The following is a 16636-nucleotide window of genomic DNA, read 5'->3' as shown; positions in this document are numbered from 1 at the left end:
CTTCATATAAAGAATATGTATTCTGTTACTATAAAGGCTTAGGCAATAGAAACTTCCAAGAACGGAGAGATGTTACAACATAATGGTTAATATGGTTTTCTTAGAGAAGGTTCTGTTTTTATAGTAAAAATGCCAATGAGTCATTGCACATCAACATTACAGGAGACAGGTGATATGGTTGTTCTCCAGATATATTGATTCCTTCTTTCCCTTTTCTTCCAGGGTTTTTCTGGGAATGCAAATGCAGACAGTGTTGTGTACTGTAGACTCCAGCCTTCCATCAAAGCCAGGTTTCTGCGCTTCATCCCGGTAGAGTGGAACCCCAAGGGTAGAATTGGAATGCGGATCGAGGCATTTGGATGTGCTTATAGTAAGTGATTATTTACCCGACACTCTGAAATCGGTATCCAAGGAAATATTTTAAAAGTCAAATTGCACACTGAAATGAACATTACAGCTATGTAAAGATAAGCAAAAATGGGAGTGACTTTTTGTGGAAAGGCTTTGTGTCCACCCATACCTGCCAGAATTGACTTTCAGTGTTCAACTTTTATATTTTGAGTCAGAAATGGAAGATTTTACAGATAGGTCGGTAGAGCAATAGGTACAGACAGATGCTTATAAACACAGGTGAGTGCATTTATACAGAGTGAATGTCATTGTTGAGATCCTGACTCTCAAATTAGAGCCTTCCCTTTGTGGACCTACTTGCTGATGTTTCATTTAGATCCCCAGAATTTAAGAGAAGAGACAGTGTGCCATTTGGCATAATCCGTCATCTCTCTTGAGACCAAAGACTATTTTTTCTCTGTGGCCTAAAATAATATGCCATGTAACTAACTTATAAATATGTTATGCCCTCAGCATAAATTAATAGAAAAAGTAAGGAGCTCTGCCAGCATATAAAGTACGTTTGAAACACTTTCACATAAAAAAGATAGAAACCACAGATTTCACTTAGCCCCTGCTTAATGAAATGTTTTATGATGCCTTTTTGTGGGGAAGGGACCTAAGAGTTATTGATAGCACACCTCAAACCACACTGTCCTGTTCGATGCTCTTTTATTATAAAACAATGAGTTTGTTAATATGATGTACAATTATCAGATGAGCAGTCTGAGGTTTGAAGAGGTTAGTAATTTGCTTAGTGCCACCCAGCTAGTCCACAGAAGACTCGAGAAATGAAAAGAATCCTGGGCCATTCAGATGCTCTACAACATTATTCCTTAGTAGACCTTTATTTTTTTTTTTTTTTTAGCTATGAAAGCTCTTTTGATACATTTTTACCACTTTGTGATATAGGTGAGAACTAATTTTAGGTTAGGTTTAGGTTCACTTCAATTACATAAAAAAGGTGTGTCAGGGCCCTCCCTGGTGGTGCAGCGAGTTAAAGCACAGCACTAAGAAACTAAAGCCACTTCAGCATGAGTTGGATCCCCGGCCCCGGAGGTGACTACATGGCACAGCAGACCGCTCCTGATCTGCCTGCTGCTCCCCTCAGCAGTGTACTTTGTTGATTTGCCTTCTCTGCCCTCCCTTCGGTCTCTGGTGATGCTTTTCACCATCCCTGCACCTCTGGCCTGTACCCCAGTTCTGTATGCACAAGTAAATAAAAATCTTTTTTTTTAAAAAAAGCGTGTCACGAGGAAGGCAGGCGAGATGCTGACCCTGTGCACTCTGGGTCAGACGAAGTGTGTGGCACATACAGCACAGGTCCTGGTGACTAGGGTTCCTGCTTACAATGCTCCCTCCATCAGTGGCATAAGTGACAAACCTTCTTTTACTGCTCGGGCCTAAGAAGCAATAGTGCTCATGTTGATAGTATTCGTTTTTTTAGTTCTAGAAATGGTTATTTTTTCTCAATTGCTTGTTCATTTATGTCTGGCACTATGGCAAGCAGTCTGTTTAAAATTCCCAAAACAGGTTCAGATAAATAGTACTACAGGAAATGATTCCATTCCCCAGTTTACAAACGAGAAAGCTGAAGCCTAGAGAGGGGAAGGTATTGACTGACAAGCTGGTTTGTGCCACATCTGCCCGGCTACAGACCCACCTTACACTCACACTACTCCCAGGTAGCTGACTTCTCACCCTCTGTCAACCTTACTGCTGAGCCATGGCAAGCTCTTTCTGTTCTAGTGGCCCCTCCTTCCACACAGTCACACTCAACTAGACTCATCCTTTAAAAGGAATATCCCACCCACATTTGATGTGGGACTGTCAGCCGTACCTGTGGGTGAATCATAGAGTCTAGCAAAGCTATGTTATGTGATGAATCCTAGCAAAGCATACTCCAAAATGCTTCATATTTATAGGTACAGTCTCGACTTCTTCAGAGCATCCACCTTGCAAAATATTTATCAGGTCGTAATAATAGCTAACAGGCATTGAGCATTAACTCTGTGTCAGATGCAGTTTTATGAACATTCACATTGAATTCTTAAAATCACTCATCTAATGGGGTATTGGAGATAGTAGGCAGTTTGCCCCATGGCACATGCCTAATACACATTCATTCTAGGGTATAAATTCAACACTTACTGACTAAGACGGTGATGCTATTTTGCTGAAACTCAAGCCCCACACATGGTGTCCCTAGGGAAGGGATGGCTGGGACCAGCTCCTCAAGTTCTCTGCTGTCCTTGTTTGAGGACAACTCAAATCCCTCCTCCCCGTATTTGTTGATCTGCTGCCTTGTGAAATATTCTTTTCACGGTGACTTCCTTTGCTCTCTCTTGGGGTGAGCACACTATTGTATGTGTAGCCTTCTTTTTTCCATCCAGCAGTTGAAGACACAGTACTGTGGACCAACAAAATTTTAAACTCAAGCATAATACATCTGGCAAGTGATAAAATAGACATCAGTGTAAAATGTGTAATTTTGGATAAAAGAGAAAAGATAAACCTACTGGAAAAATGCTGTCATAGATTACCTAAAAATAACAATAAGATGAGTTGGATATGAGTACATTGGGGAGATGTGTTTGATCAAATCAACTTTTAATTTCTCAATTACGCCCTAGTCACACTCACATTCTCCCCCTGTCCGTGGCCTCAGCCACATTGAATATTACTTTGCTAAAACATCATCTGTGGAACAGCTCATAATGTCAGAAACAGTAGTCTTATTGGTATTTTCTGATTAGTCCTAACAACACAGTGGGGTAGGTGCTCGAATGTTAGCACTTTATTCAGGAGTGAGACGAGACAATGAATGAATCCTGGGCTTGCTCCAGGTTGTCTAGCACAGAGATACCTGAAGCCGCACCTTCCCTGCCCTCAGACAGGAGAGCTACAGGCACCTCCCACACAAGAATCCAGCAGCAAAATTTTGTCGGCAACTCCCTGAGTGGCCCAGGCCCAAGATCACGCTGGATTTTCTCCAGGTAGAGAAGGTCATTCTCCCACAGTTCCTGTAGAAAGGAAAGTGGCATTGGGGAATGGACGGACTAGCTCCCTGAATCACAGTCCTGGGACGTTGGCCATCCAGTCAGCAAGGGCACTTTCTGTGAGCTTGAGGGGGCAGGAGCTCTGCACAGCCCCAAGAGCCAGTGTGTCTGTACCAGGTTAACATGATGTGGGTGGGCGTTGCCTGAGCGACCCATACAAGTGTGGTGTAGGCCAGGGTATGTCAAGTCTCCTGACCTGGAGCACTGGGAGCACAGTGAAAATTAGGACTTTCCAGGATTACCCAGTTGTTGTTAAAGCTAAGATTTTTTTTTAAAAATTTATTTATGCATACAGAACTGGGGGTGCAGGCCAGAGGTGCAGGTGTGGTGAGAGGATTCACCAGAGACAGAGTAGGGAGCAGAATAGGCTAACTGATGAAGCACACTGCTGAGGGGAGCAGCGGGTGGGTCAGGAGAGGTCTGCCACGCCATGTGGGTCACCTCCGGGGCGGGGATCGAACCTCATGCTGAAGTGGCTTTAGCTTCTTAGTGCTGCGCTTTAACCTGCTGCACCACTAGGGAGGGCCCTGTTAAAGCTAAGATTTAAAATCCTGTTCATCACTTTCTAGACTCAGTGCTCTGGATGGCTGCATGAATCATACATGTAGTCTCCATTTAAGTATTTATTGATGCTTGCTAAAAGAGAACCTATGAGAAATTTGGCCCTGAGAAAAATTCTAAAGTAATATACTTTCATAATAATAATGGGAAGGTGCAAAATCATAAAAATGGCACAAACAGTGCAGAATATTGTGCATGAAGAGGGGTGTGAGGAATAAAGTGATGGATAATTTGATATTAGTCTTAAGAAATTTTATAGCAATGGCTTTTGAAACTAAGGTGCATATATTTTCAGAGCAGGATAGTTCAAATAAGGGAAGAGCTGTGCCCGATCAAGCAGAGGAATTGGGATTATCTGGAAGGTCAGTCCAGCCTTGATAAGGCTGACTCACATTGAAATGAGGGTTTCAGGCTGGAGGAAGCAGCTCACTCAGGAGGCTCTGACCTGGTTTGTGCAAGTGGCAATGAAACCTCCAACCCGAGCAGAGGATTCTTTCGACTTGAATCAGATTTAAAATGCACAGACAATAATTGAGGCAACAGAGTTTAGTGTTCCAGGAAGAGACCCTGAGGTATTGGAGTCGAACACTGTTTGGAAGGTGGCGTTGTTTACTGTGACACTCCAGAAGGGAATAGGAGAGATAATTAATTCCATTGTTGACTCACTGAATTCAGGTACCTGTAAAACATGGAAGGTTGGAAGTCGGAACCCTCTGGTTGAAGACGTAGAATTGAAACCTGTGTAAATATCATTATGGTGAAGAAATCATAACATTACTATTGATTGCATTTCTGTTATGGTAAAGCATATTTCTATGGTATAAAAGATATGTCTCTGGAAAGCAGAAATGCATTTTAGCATCATTAAAGCAGGTCTTTTATACCGTGTTTTAGGTAGTGTGCATGTCCAGTGTCATCCCGCCTCACCCAGGGCCCAGTGTATGTGTTGACTGAGGATACAGATGCAGGTAGTCATGTGAATATTTCAGGGAAAGTGGCCATTGTGAGAACCACATACCGTTTTATTGCCCTCTCTCCTAGAAAGTTAGAGCAATAACTTGTTATGAAGGAGCATCAAGTGAATGGAAAATCCATATCAAAGAGCATGCTCTACTTTTATGTTGGTCCACTTGAAGTTGTTTCTTGAGTAATGAGTGAAGTAGAAACTAAATCTCACAGGTTCAAAGGAAAAGTATCAATTTCAGATTTCTTGGCCATAGCCCTTTTGAACATGTTTATAGATCTGGACATCCAGAGAGGAGGTATATAGAAGGATGTAACTTGTGAAAGAAAGAAAAGGGGAAGAAACTGTTTGGTGATATGGAAATATTTACTACTCTACTGAATGTCCCAAAGAAACATAAACAATGTCAACAAAGGCAGAGAAAAGAAAATAACTGAGAGTAATGTGTCTTGAAATGTCCTTAGGACGTGGCAATTAAGCCACAGAAGATAATGTTCTTTAATTGTGGGTGAATTGCTAAGGCAGTTGCCCTAAGTCTAAGTACTAAGTTCCTTTTCCAGTGTTTTTGTGTCACCATCTTATTTTTTAATCCCTGATCTTCCCTTCTTCACCCTCACCAGAAAAAGAATACCACAACTGCCAGCATTCTAAAGCAGTTGCACTTTTCTCTGACAGTGGCTGTGAGATTTCATATTTCAAGATGCAGGGTCTTCACACCATGTCTAAGCCAGACATCACACACTCAGCTTTCATTCCACCACCTAGTTAATTCTCTTCCTTACTGTCTCTTCTCAGCATAAAAATTACTGTTTGTGGCAGCTCCTCTGACACCTGCGTTTAGGTCAGAGGGCGTGACCTCCTGCCCTGGAAGAACCGTTCTACCCATCAGGCTCAAGTTATGCTGTGTCATAATGGGAAGCTCCTTTTTGTTGTGAGTTTCTGGAGAAATGAGTGAATCAAAGGAGAAAGGAGGCAGCTTGGTGAGCCTCCGGGAGGATTTTTCCCATCACCTGAGAGGTGTATTTAGCCTGTCAGAGATCAGGCATAGAACACTGTTATTTAGGAGAAATCCCTCCTAAATAACATTGTTGTTCCCTCAATAAAAATTAAAATAGGGGAAAAAAGAGAAACCAATATGAGAGAGAACAAATGTATAGAAGTTTTGGACTGTTGTCTTTATTTGCTTAAGTGCAGCCTGTTTAAAAGAAAAGTACAGGTGCTGTTTAATATATGAACAGTCAGTAGTTACTAGACTCAGTTTAACTTTCCAATAACAAGAGTGAGCATTTTAGAACGTAAAAAATAGCAATGTAAATTTTTGAGTATTGGGAAGTCAAAACTACTTATATCTGTAGATCTCAGTTTAGAGAACATTCATGGGAAATACAAGAAAGTAGCATGCCAAGTATAATTATTCACATGAATGAAAAAAACACTGAGAAAACAAGATAAATAGTCTATTTAGGATGCTGCTTTCATACCACTGGATATGGGAAAAAATGGCAAGTAGTGAATTGTAAATTTACTAGAAGGAGTATGGCTTTAATTTAGCCCGAGACCTATTGAACAGCTCCTACATGCTAACTGCTAAAAGCTTGGCGAAACTAGTTTACAAACCCTGCTTCAGACTGTCAATCAGTTACTTCTGCAGCTGGAGAATCCTATTTTATGTCAGAGATTAAAAAAGTAATAGATTCTGGTCAGCCCAAAATCAAAGAGGATAAACGTTTATTCTTTGCAAACTTCATAGTTTGAGCTTTTATCTTATTTTATTTTAGTCTTAAGATTTTAATTTGCTATATGAAATTCGCAGCCATAAGGAGGGAGCTGGAAGGGATTATGCTCAGTGAAATAAGTCAGAAAAGAAAAGAAAAATATCAGATGGGTTCACTTATGGGAGGAATATAGGGGAACCAAATAAGGGATCAGGAAGAAAATACAAAATCAAAATTAACAGGCAGCTATAAATCAGAGACATTCTGTGGGGGCTCGGGGGAGAAGAGGGGTTGAAACAGGGGAGAGAAGAGCACAAGGCACTATGTTGACGGTGCATGGGTGACTCTCAGTGCAAATTTTACAGAAAGAAGAATTTATCCTCAGAACTGCTCAGAGAATTTTTCTGAGAGGAGAAAGCAAACATTGTACAAAAATGAACAATGATGTAAAAGTGTATACACACATATAAATTATAAAAAAGATTTTAATTTGATGATAGGTGAAGTCATATTAAAGTTAAAATAAGGTGTTAGCTATTATAATACCCCGAATAAGGGAACTATGAAGCACCACCAGGGTTATGTGAGAAGTCAGAATCAGCTGAGGAGCCTCTCACTGTCACAAAGAGAAACAGTGCAGTGTCAGTGAGAACAGTAACTACCGCTTTAAACCATGTTTAATATGCTTAAGTAAATGGGCTCGTGATAATACTTAAGTAAAGCAGAATAATACTTAAATAAAGCAGAAATAAATTGAATTAATGTATGCCTATTTTGCAATACTAATTCAGTTAATGGATCAAGTCAATTATTGAGGGACCACAAAGATACAGTTTGCTTTTTTGGTATTAATCATAGTAGAATAACTTTTATTAGACTATTTTGCTTATTGTAACAACTATAACTCTTAAATTATTTATATGTTTTGCATAAAATGACATGTAATATGTGCTGTATAGGAGTAACATGTTAATGTGCATTAAGTTTATACATAATTGTATATTTTAACAGCTTTAGGACTCTGAAGTTCTCAAAAAAGTAGAAATTTGAGAAGACTTGGTTCTTGAGAGAAGGAAATAACGTACCACAGAGCCATGTTATTATTTTTTTTAAGATTTATTTATTTATTCATACAGAGCTGGGGTACAGGCCAGAGGTTCAGGGCTGGTGAGAGGATTCACCAGAGACAGAGTGGGGAGCAGAACAGGACGACTGAGGAAGTAAAGTACACTGCTGAGGAGAGCAGCAGGCAGGTCAGGAGAGGTCTGCCACGCCATGTGGGTCACCTCCAGGGCGGGCAGGGATCGAACTCATGCGGAAGTGGCTTTAGCTTTGCAGTGCTGTGGTTTAATCCACTGCTGTGCTTTAATGCCACCAGGGAGGGCCGAGAGCCACATTTTAATGGACTTTTCTGAACACATTCCAATGTGTAGGGCTTCCCAGTGCTGAAGCAGGAAGGAGCCAGATTTGACTAAGCTGAGGAGACAGAGATCAGAGTTCAAGGTTGCAGAGTGACTAGAAATGGAGGTATAATAGAGACAGAGAGCTTCAGCTCCTGCATATAAATGCCTCTGCAATCCTCTGCTGTTTCCTGGAATTCACTTGCCAGGACAAGACACTGAGGAGCCTGGGTGAAGGCAGGAGCAAGGGCATGAATGTCATAAAGACATCTGTATTAGCCACAGTTGGAATTCAAGTCCTGCCTGTTTAGCGGGACTTGTGAAACATTTTGGGCTTTTAATTGAAAAGCCAGAAGGACATTTCCTGGTAGTATAAGCCACATCTGAGGCCAGTTGTTAAGTCCTGGGGCAAAGAATAAAACCAGAGTCAACCTGTCCCAGCAAAACTGGAACTCCATCATTCAGTTCCCTGGGACCTCCTCCCTCCTCAGTCCCTCCTACCTCCCCACCCTCCTAACCTCCCTGGCTCATCTTCCCTCCTTCCTCCATCTTTCTTGCTTGACCCTAAGACATTGATCTGAGTGGTCATCTGCTCAATTGAAGTATTTTCTTCTCCTTGGATATGAGCCCCTTATTGACAGCCTAGCTTAGCTTTCGGAGCTGTGCTACAGCCCTGATGCTCCACAGTCAGCTTGTCAGTCCTCCTGAGTCTTCCCTTCAGGTCAGAGGCTCCATGAGGACAGCATGTGTTCCTGGTTGACCCACCAGTTCCTGTGGCAGGACTGGCAATCGGTGTTCAGCCACGATTCAGTCAGTGGATGAATTAGGCCACACATCTGATGAGTTGTGATATGAACTTATAAGTGAATATGTGCATGTGTGTGTATCACAAATGCATACCATTCACATAGTAGCAGTCAATTACTCTGAGATGAACATAGACATCCAAATGTTATTAATCAGAAATGATGACACCATCATACTAAATGACAGTCAAGGCATTTCAATACTTCCATTTGAAACCTACCGATACTTTGTGAGGTAGGAGAGGCCGGGATAATTCTGCATCTACTGCAGAAAGAAGCTGAGAATCAGCATTTCAGCAACTTCTGAGAAGATGTAAAAGTTACCAATAAACATCAAGAACAGAAATGCAGCTTATATCCTCAGCGACACACTCAGGTATCCTAAATGTAGTCAGTGTGACCAATTTCCAAACTATTTGAAAGGTTAGTGTAGATTGATGTTGAAGTGGCGTTGGCCACGTTTGTTCTCACAACCTCCCGGCATGTCATCACTGACCTTAATGTAGGCTATTTAAAGCCAGGACATACAGTCAGCCACCTTTTCCCTGCAGTTATATGAACAGTTCACCCTGTGCTTTCTTCCTTTGTACTGAATTAATTTTAGTTGTTTTAAACTTAAGAGCCCCTTAAATCACTTCTCTTTTTTCTTTTACACTACTATACAAAAATAGTACAATTTATTTCCTGTTGAATTTTCAAGTGCTTGGTCTCTCCTGGCCATCTCTTTAAAACCCAGTTCAGTAATGCAGATCTCAAGTGCCAGTACATCATGGTGTGGCTTTCATGCTTCACTGTGTAAAGTGTAATAGCAACTCAGTCTGATTTATGTTTTTTAGAAATTAAAATTGGACCTCTGTTGGTTTCGTAATTCAGAGGAAATAATAATTTCCAAATAAAGAAACAGGATGATCCGTGTTTAAAACTGACATCAGGTTTAGCCAAGAACAGTCTGATCTATAGCTCCCTTCCAATGGGGACCCTCTTTTTCGATTTATAGTTTGGGGGTGATTCCCAAACAATTTGTAGGTGATGAATCTTGTGTCCTTTTCAAAACTCTCTCATGATCTTCCAATCATCACTTTTGTTGGGATTTGTTCTCTAGTTCATGCATTGTCTGCTCCAGTTTTTCTCTTTAGGTTTCTTAGTTAACTGACCTCATCAGTAGTGTGATGATTAATAGCTTAACTCATACATCAGTTTCTCTCTGAAACATCTTTCAGAGTCAAATTTCAGCCACCTCCACAATTTTCAGCAGGTACAAACCATGGCATTAATAAGTAAAACATTCATTTTCCACAGTGCAATTCAGTATGCATTTTAGAGTCTTCATTTTCAACGAATGGTTTTGTTCCTCTTGTCATATAAGCCTCAAGCAGTGGTCTGCTTCTGGATCACTCCAAACTGATCTTCCCCAGAGTTTGGTATTTGAGGGACATGAGGCAGAGTTCAGGATGTTGAGTGTTGGTAGAGGTCCCGAGATTCTCCTCAGTTGATCTTAAAATGACTGCACCACAGAACTTTGCTTAAGAAACCAGGCTCTTTTACTATGTTTTCTTTAGTAATAAATTTTGTGGAGTGGGAGGATATTGCCTTTTCAAATTGTAACCTTTTACAGTTTGAGAAGCTATATAAAATTCAGGAGCAGAGCCTGGATGAAGGGGTGAGGGGGAGATACTGGGTAAATAGGTTATTTTTTTATTTATGTATTTTAAAAAAATTTGGGGGGCTCTCCCGGGTGGTGCAGCAGGTTAAAGCATCACATTATGAAACTCTCCCAAGCCACTATAGCACGAGTTCAATCCCCAGCCAGAGAGCTGACCCACATGGTGCAGCAGACCTCTCCTGACCTGCCTGCTGCTCCCCTCAGCAGTGTACTTTGTCAATCTGCCTGTTCTGCTCTGTCTCTGGTGAGTCCTCTCACCTACCACACCTCTAGCCTATATCCTAGTTCTGTAAGCATACAAAATAAATAAATAAATTTTTTTCCAGCCCTCCCTGGTGGCACAAGGGGTTGGGACACAGCACTGCAAGTGGGCCGCAGCCACCTCAGTGTGAGTTCTATCCCCAGCCCTGGAGGTTAGAAGTTCTACCCCCACTCTTTCTCAGGTGAATCCTCTCATTGAACCTGCAACTCTGGACTGTACCCCTGTTCGGTATGAATAAATAAAATAAATCTTTAAAAATTTTTTTTTCTTACATCATTGTTCTCAGGTATAGTCCAGTAGTTCTCCTGTCATTATAGGTGACCCGTGAACTGTGAACATAGTCCATGTGCTCCTCCTACCCCTGTTTTAGTTCCCCTCACTCTCCAATCTCTTGCTATTTGCCTCAGGGCTGTGGTCAGCTTGCAATTTCTGTCTTTTCCCCCTGACATTATGTTTGTTTTTTCTGATGGTCTATGCGTCAGTGAAGACTTTCGATATTTTCTTTCTCCCTTTGACTTACTTCACTGAGCATGATCCCTTCCAGCTCCATCTATGTTGCTGCAGATGACATGCATTTATCTTTTTCAATCACTGAGTAGTATTCCATTGTGTGCATACATCACATCTTGATCTACTCATCAGTTTGGGGCTATTTAGGGTGTTTCCATATCTTAGTGATTGTAAGTAATGCTGCAATAAACATCGGAGTGAAGCTCTTCCCTTTTGAATTAGTGTGTTTGTGTCCTTCAGGTAGATTCCCAGGAGGCGCATCTCAGGGTCATAGGCAAACCCATTTTTAGTGTTCCATCAAGTGAAAGGTATTATAATAAAGAGTGTTTATAGGTAAAATATTCGAGGTGGAGTTGCTGGCTGATGAGAGTGGCAAAGCTCTTCTGCAGTTGACATTCTTTTCGGAGGCAAAAAGGACAGCTCCTGCATATGTTAGCAGGCTTTTGGGAGTCATCCTGGAGGCAGAAGCAAGGAAGTGCTGAGCATCCCCATGAATAATCACATCCTGGAGATGTGTGACTTCCGGGCTAGACTGGAAGCTCCTTGAAAAAAAATATTCTTTGTTTTCCTGCCTGTTGTCTTCCCCATGTTCACCATGAGCTCTCCATAAATAAGGAGAGCAGGATATGTTTCAGCAACACCACTTCTGATAGCTCCTGGAGAGACATGTGAATATCTTCTATTGAAAAACTCCACATTCCAGGGGAGACTGTGTTTTTGAATTGGGCAAATAAAGCAGACTACGCCTCTTTTCTGGGGTCACAGGGTGACATGATATGAGAGTAGAGCCTTCCATCTTGGTGAGTCTCTTCTGTCCTGGCTTCCTGCTCTAAATGAGAAGATTTGAGCTGGAGGTATTCACTAAGGAGGTTTCAGGTCACTGACAATTGCTGTGGTGAGCCAGCTCAGGCATCAGCTGACACACACAGAAAAAGCCACAGAACCCACAATGGCCCGGGCCTACTGGCACTGCACTGTGACCTGGTGCTGACACCAGTACCTATGGGTTTCTCGGACACTTTCAGAGATTCATTATTTATCACTTTTTAAAATGAATGTCCCCAAATGCATTCCTTGAACTACCTTTGCTGTATCCTACCAAGAAACAATAGCCTTAGCATTAGTAGTAGTTATTATTTATGGAGTCCTAATGATGTGCCAGCAATTCCTCCAAATTTACACAGATGTTAATTTATGGAACATTCTGTGAGTAGGATGCTGTTATTATTTCCCTGTTCTAGGAACAGGACCAAGAAGCTAAGTAACCTGTTGTGACAGAATATTGCCCTGTAACCTGAAACTGTTACATGAGAAAGACACTTAGATGTGAACGAGTGAAGGACTGAGCCTGAAATGGGAAGAGTATCCTGCATGATCCAGGAGGAACCGAATTGGTTTTTCAGGCCCAAACAAGTTCTGAAAAGAGAGTCAGAGTTAGAGGAGGAAGTTTGACTCTTCAGGAAGGGAAAGAGTGATTTGAAGATGCTGTGATTCTTGCTGGTCTCATACGTGAGGGAAGAAGCCAGAAACCAATGAATGCAGGCAGTCTTAAAAGCTGGAGGATGCCAGGAAAGGGATGATCTTCTGCAGATTTCAGGAAAAAAGCAACTTTGATTTTAGGACTTGTGAATTAAAAAACAAAAACAAACAAACAAAAACTTCAACATAATACATCTGTATTACTTTCTGCAACCAAGTTCATGGTCATCTATTACAGGAACAAGAAGAAATTCTCACCCTGTCCCAGGATGCAGAGAAGACTTGAGCCCACACAGATTAGGTGTCCTGACCAGCAATGTTGTCATGGAGAACAAGAGTGCATTGCTTGGACAGTAGTGGAAGTGTCGGAACAATTTGCAACCATTACTAGGAAATTATGGCTCATAGCCTCACCCATGGTGAGCCAGAATACAGTAGGGTTACATTAATGCTGGTGGTGAGCCAGTCATGACAGACATAACCTCAGTGAGCTAGCACATCAGTTAATAACTCTACAGTGAGAATAAATTTTCCTTTCTATCAGTAACATGTCTCCTCCACATTTGGATTATTGTTGCTTTCTTGTCAGAAATGTTGTTGACTTCCGATTTACAAGCCTTTCTACAGTCAGTTTTCTAACACCCCTGCTCTTTCCATTTGCGCAGTTGAATTTTGTGCCAAAGGTTCTTTTCCTGACGTGTCTGACACCAGGTAGGAGTGATGTGATATGGTTGTCAGTTTACTTTGGACACTCAAGTTTCTGAACAGTTACTGACTTGGATTAATTTCATTAATGGTACTTCTAGTCCCTCTCTTTTTCAGGCTTGTTTCAATGTACAGAGACACTATTAGGAGCCATAAGAACTTTTTCTTTTGTGTTTGCGTTTGGCCATGTTCTTTTTAGGGTCCAGACATCTGACCATAAAATTAACTAATTTCAGGGTGAAATTAATTCACTCTGAGTATTACCCTTTTTGGCTAAAACATGAAATATTGCTAAGCTGACCCAATCAATAAAGTGAAACTCATGTTCTTTTAACTTAGTGTGAACAGCAAGGTTTTCAAAAATGTAAAAAACCTGATGTCATAGAAAAATGTGTATCATAGATGTAATTTGACTCATTAATGAAGGAACCAGGAATGATGGTAAAATTACTCCAGAGAACTCTCAAGGGACTGTTTGGGAGAACCCAGAAGAATGTCGTGTTAATATTAACAGATTAAGTGCACACATGGTAACGTCATGTCCAACCAGGAGACAAAATCATAGCATTCAGGAATATCTTTTTCACCAAAGGAAAGTCCTCTGTACCTCTGTGGGGAGTAAACTTAAAAGTTCACATGGAACCTAGCAAAGTATAATCTCCAATAACTAGTAAAGCCGACATTTATAAATTCACCTGTGAGCGAATGAATCTTTGCACAGTTCTGTTATAAAATGCTGCACTATGATATTGGAAAGATGTGAAGTTATTTCTTTGACTTATTTCCAGTTTTTCCAATTTTTCTTAAAAGTAGTAGTAAGATCACTTTTAGGAGAGGCTATATAACTATGTCTCCACTAGCAGCCTTGGAGAGCTAGTTGCTGAGGAGACACTGAATTCAAATGTGCTCTCTCACACACAAGATTAGTTTTTTTCAGAGTAGCTCCAGATTTTTATATTACTAACTTTATGTCATAACTGTGTTTGTGATTATTATTTAAAATTGTCTGCTGTTAATATTTCAGCTGTGGTTTTAATAACAGTGAGAGCTACCGTACATAATACCATATGAGAAATCATCCTGGATTTTTTTTTTCTTCTATGAGAACTCTAGATTGTGTGTGTATAACTTAACATTTTGTAATCACAGATGTTGTGATTACATTCTCAATTATATGAGGCTTATTTCCCCTGAAGGGTATTGTTCACACACATATGAACAGGGATGTGATGGGGCTCGTTTGTGAAGTCCCCAACTTCACCACTTGCTCCCTTTCAGGTCTGCTTTTCAAGGTAACCCCCTGACACCAACTTCCTCCTCCTGACATCTAAGATACTGGTCACCACTACAGTTTCTCACAACTGGAGCATCCTTCATGCATTGAATGCATTTAATGTACTGAGACAGAATCTGGACTCCTTGGAATTAAGAGTTCCAAGGGTAACTCTAGTTTATGGGGACAAATACAGAACTCAAGGACCAGAGAGTAGAAAGATTGCTGATTGACATCTGCTTTAGCCTTAAGTTTGCTGACCTGAAACTGAGTTTTCCAAACTAGTTTAACTCAGGTGCCCGGTCTGGTGTTAACCTTGAGTGAGCAGAATGTCTGTAATGGTTTCCTGAAGGCAATTATTCACTTGTTAATTCTTGCTAACATATTCATCTTCATTGAAAATATTCTCTGTGAGGTGGGATCACATTTGTATCCATCATTCTTTATCTCTGAGTATCCAGCATCCTAAATAAATATTTATTTAGCCTCAAACAGGAGGGGATAAAAAATATTTATTAAATGAATGTAACAAATTATGGAGTGTGTGATACCTGAGAAGTGAGATGATAATGTAAGAGAGAAAATGGCAAGTGGCTTCAGTTTAAGAAATGAGGCAGCGAGCCATCGCTTGAGGTATCAATTGTCCGCTGTTTTTCACTACTCCATTTTACCAGTGGAAATATTCCAGACACAAAAGCTTCCGATGCTATCAAAGGCTAATGTGACCATTTAAATGTCATGCTAACAATAGTGAAGAAGAAGAAGAAGAAAGAAATAGAAAGCTAAAGTAACACAGGCTAAACCTTTATTGGAAAAAAATTCTCTTGGTAGCTAATTCCAAAAATAGACTTTATCTAAAATAAAATCATTATTATGATGGTTGCCTTTAAGCGATACATTAACTCAGAGATAACTGCATTGCTCCAAATGTGTCAGCAGTTAAAATCTGTCTTATTGGAATTTGTCTTAATTTATAGTAATCTAATAATCATGGAACACATTATTTGTATTTGACACAGAGTTATGTTGTTACCATGCACATCCATTCAGCTATATAACAAGGAATAATTGTTTGGTTAACATTATTCTTTCTACAGAATGCAATGTTTATTCATGTGCATTTGGAAGGATGAATTCTTTATAAGCATATTAACAAGATGTGGGGGAAAAACCAAACCTTTGAATTTTCAAAAGATAGCTGCATCAAGTAGTTGAAAATAATTGGGTGTGTTGGTACATACGAATGTTCATGCTAAAAAATGATGGATAAGCCAAATGAAAATAATTTGGGTGTACAAGTAGTGTAATAACTTTGTCAGCCGGAACAAGATGAGTAACTCTAATGTCAGCCCAATAACTGGGAGAAGTCGGCTAACCAGTTGAAAAACAGCTGCATATTTGAGAGGTTACCCATTTATCACAGAAATATACTCTCAAGGGTACTGGCCTGTTTTGTTTTGTTTTTTTTTAAATAATAGATCTTGTACTTACGAAAAGTGGAAAACATTGGTGGGCTTTAGAGTAGTATCAGATCCTTTGTTGTGTCTCCTACTCGGAGTGCAACTGATCTTGACAGGTGCTCTGTTACGTTACTGGTTACATGACATCTTTTTCAGATGAACTGAATGAAAGTGATCTTGACAATGAGTAGATAAGACACTGTCAGAAAGCTGAAAAAACATGTCAGTGTCACAATCACGACACAAACGCAGCAGCACAGCCGCACAGTGTCATTGAGTAAGTGAGTGTCTCTCCACCAGCACCCTGGAGAAGACAGGAAGTGGCTTTTCTCCTAAATATCAGCATTAGTCACAAAAGTTAATAAATAAAATGAAGCACAAAAGTCAGC

The 16636-nt window shown here is 40.5% G+C and overlaps 1 protein-coding gene across 1 annotated transcript in view; it reads left to right on the top strand.

Annotated features, from left to right (window-relative positions):
• The window catches only part of CNTNAP4 (contactin associated protein-like 4), a 232909-nt gene that overhangs the window by 120886 nt on the left and 95387 nt on the right, over nucleotides 1–16636 (top strand). The window contains exon 4 of the mRNA XM_004690363.2: nucleotides 223–370. Within this exon, the coding sequence (XP_004690420.1) occupies nucleotides 223–370 (148 nt within the window). The remainder of the gene's footprint in view (nucleotides 1–222; nucleotides 371–16636) is intronic.

This window comes from Condylura cristata, unplaced genomic scaffold, assembly GCF_000260355.1.
Source record: "Condylura cristata isolate star-nosed mole 26May11 unplaced genomic scaffold, ConCri1.0 scaffold00028, whole genome shotgun sequence".
Lineage (NCBI taxonomy): Eukaryota > Metazoa > Chordata > Mammalia > Eulipotyphla > Talpidae > Condylura > Condylura cristata.
The sequence above is the reverse complement of the archived record's forward strand: the minus strand, read 5'-3'. Positions and strand labels throughout refer to the sequence as shown.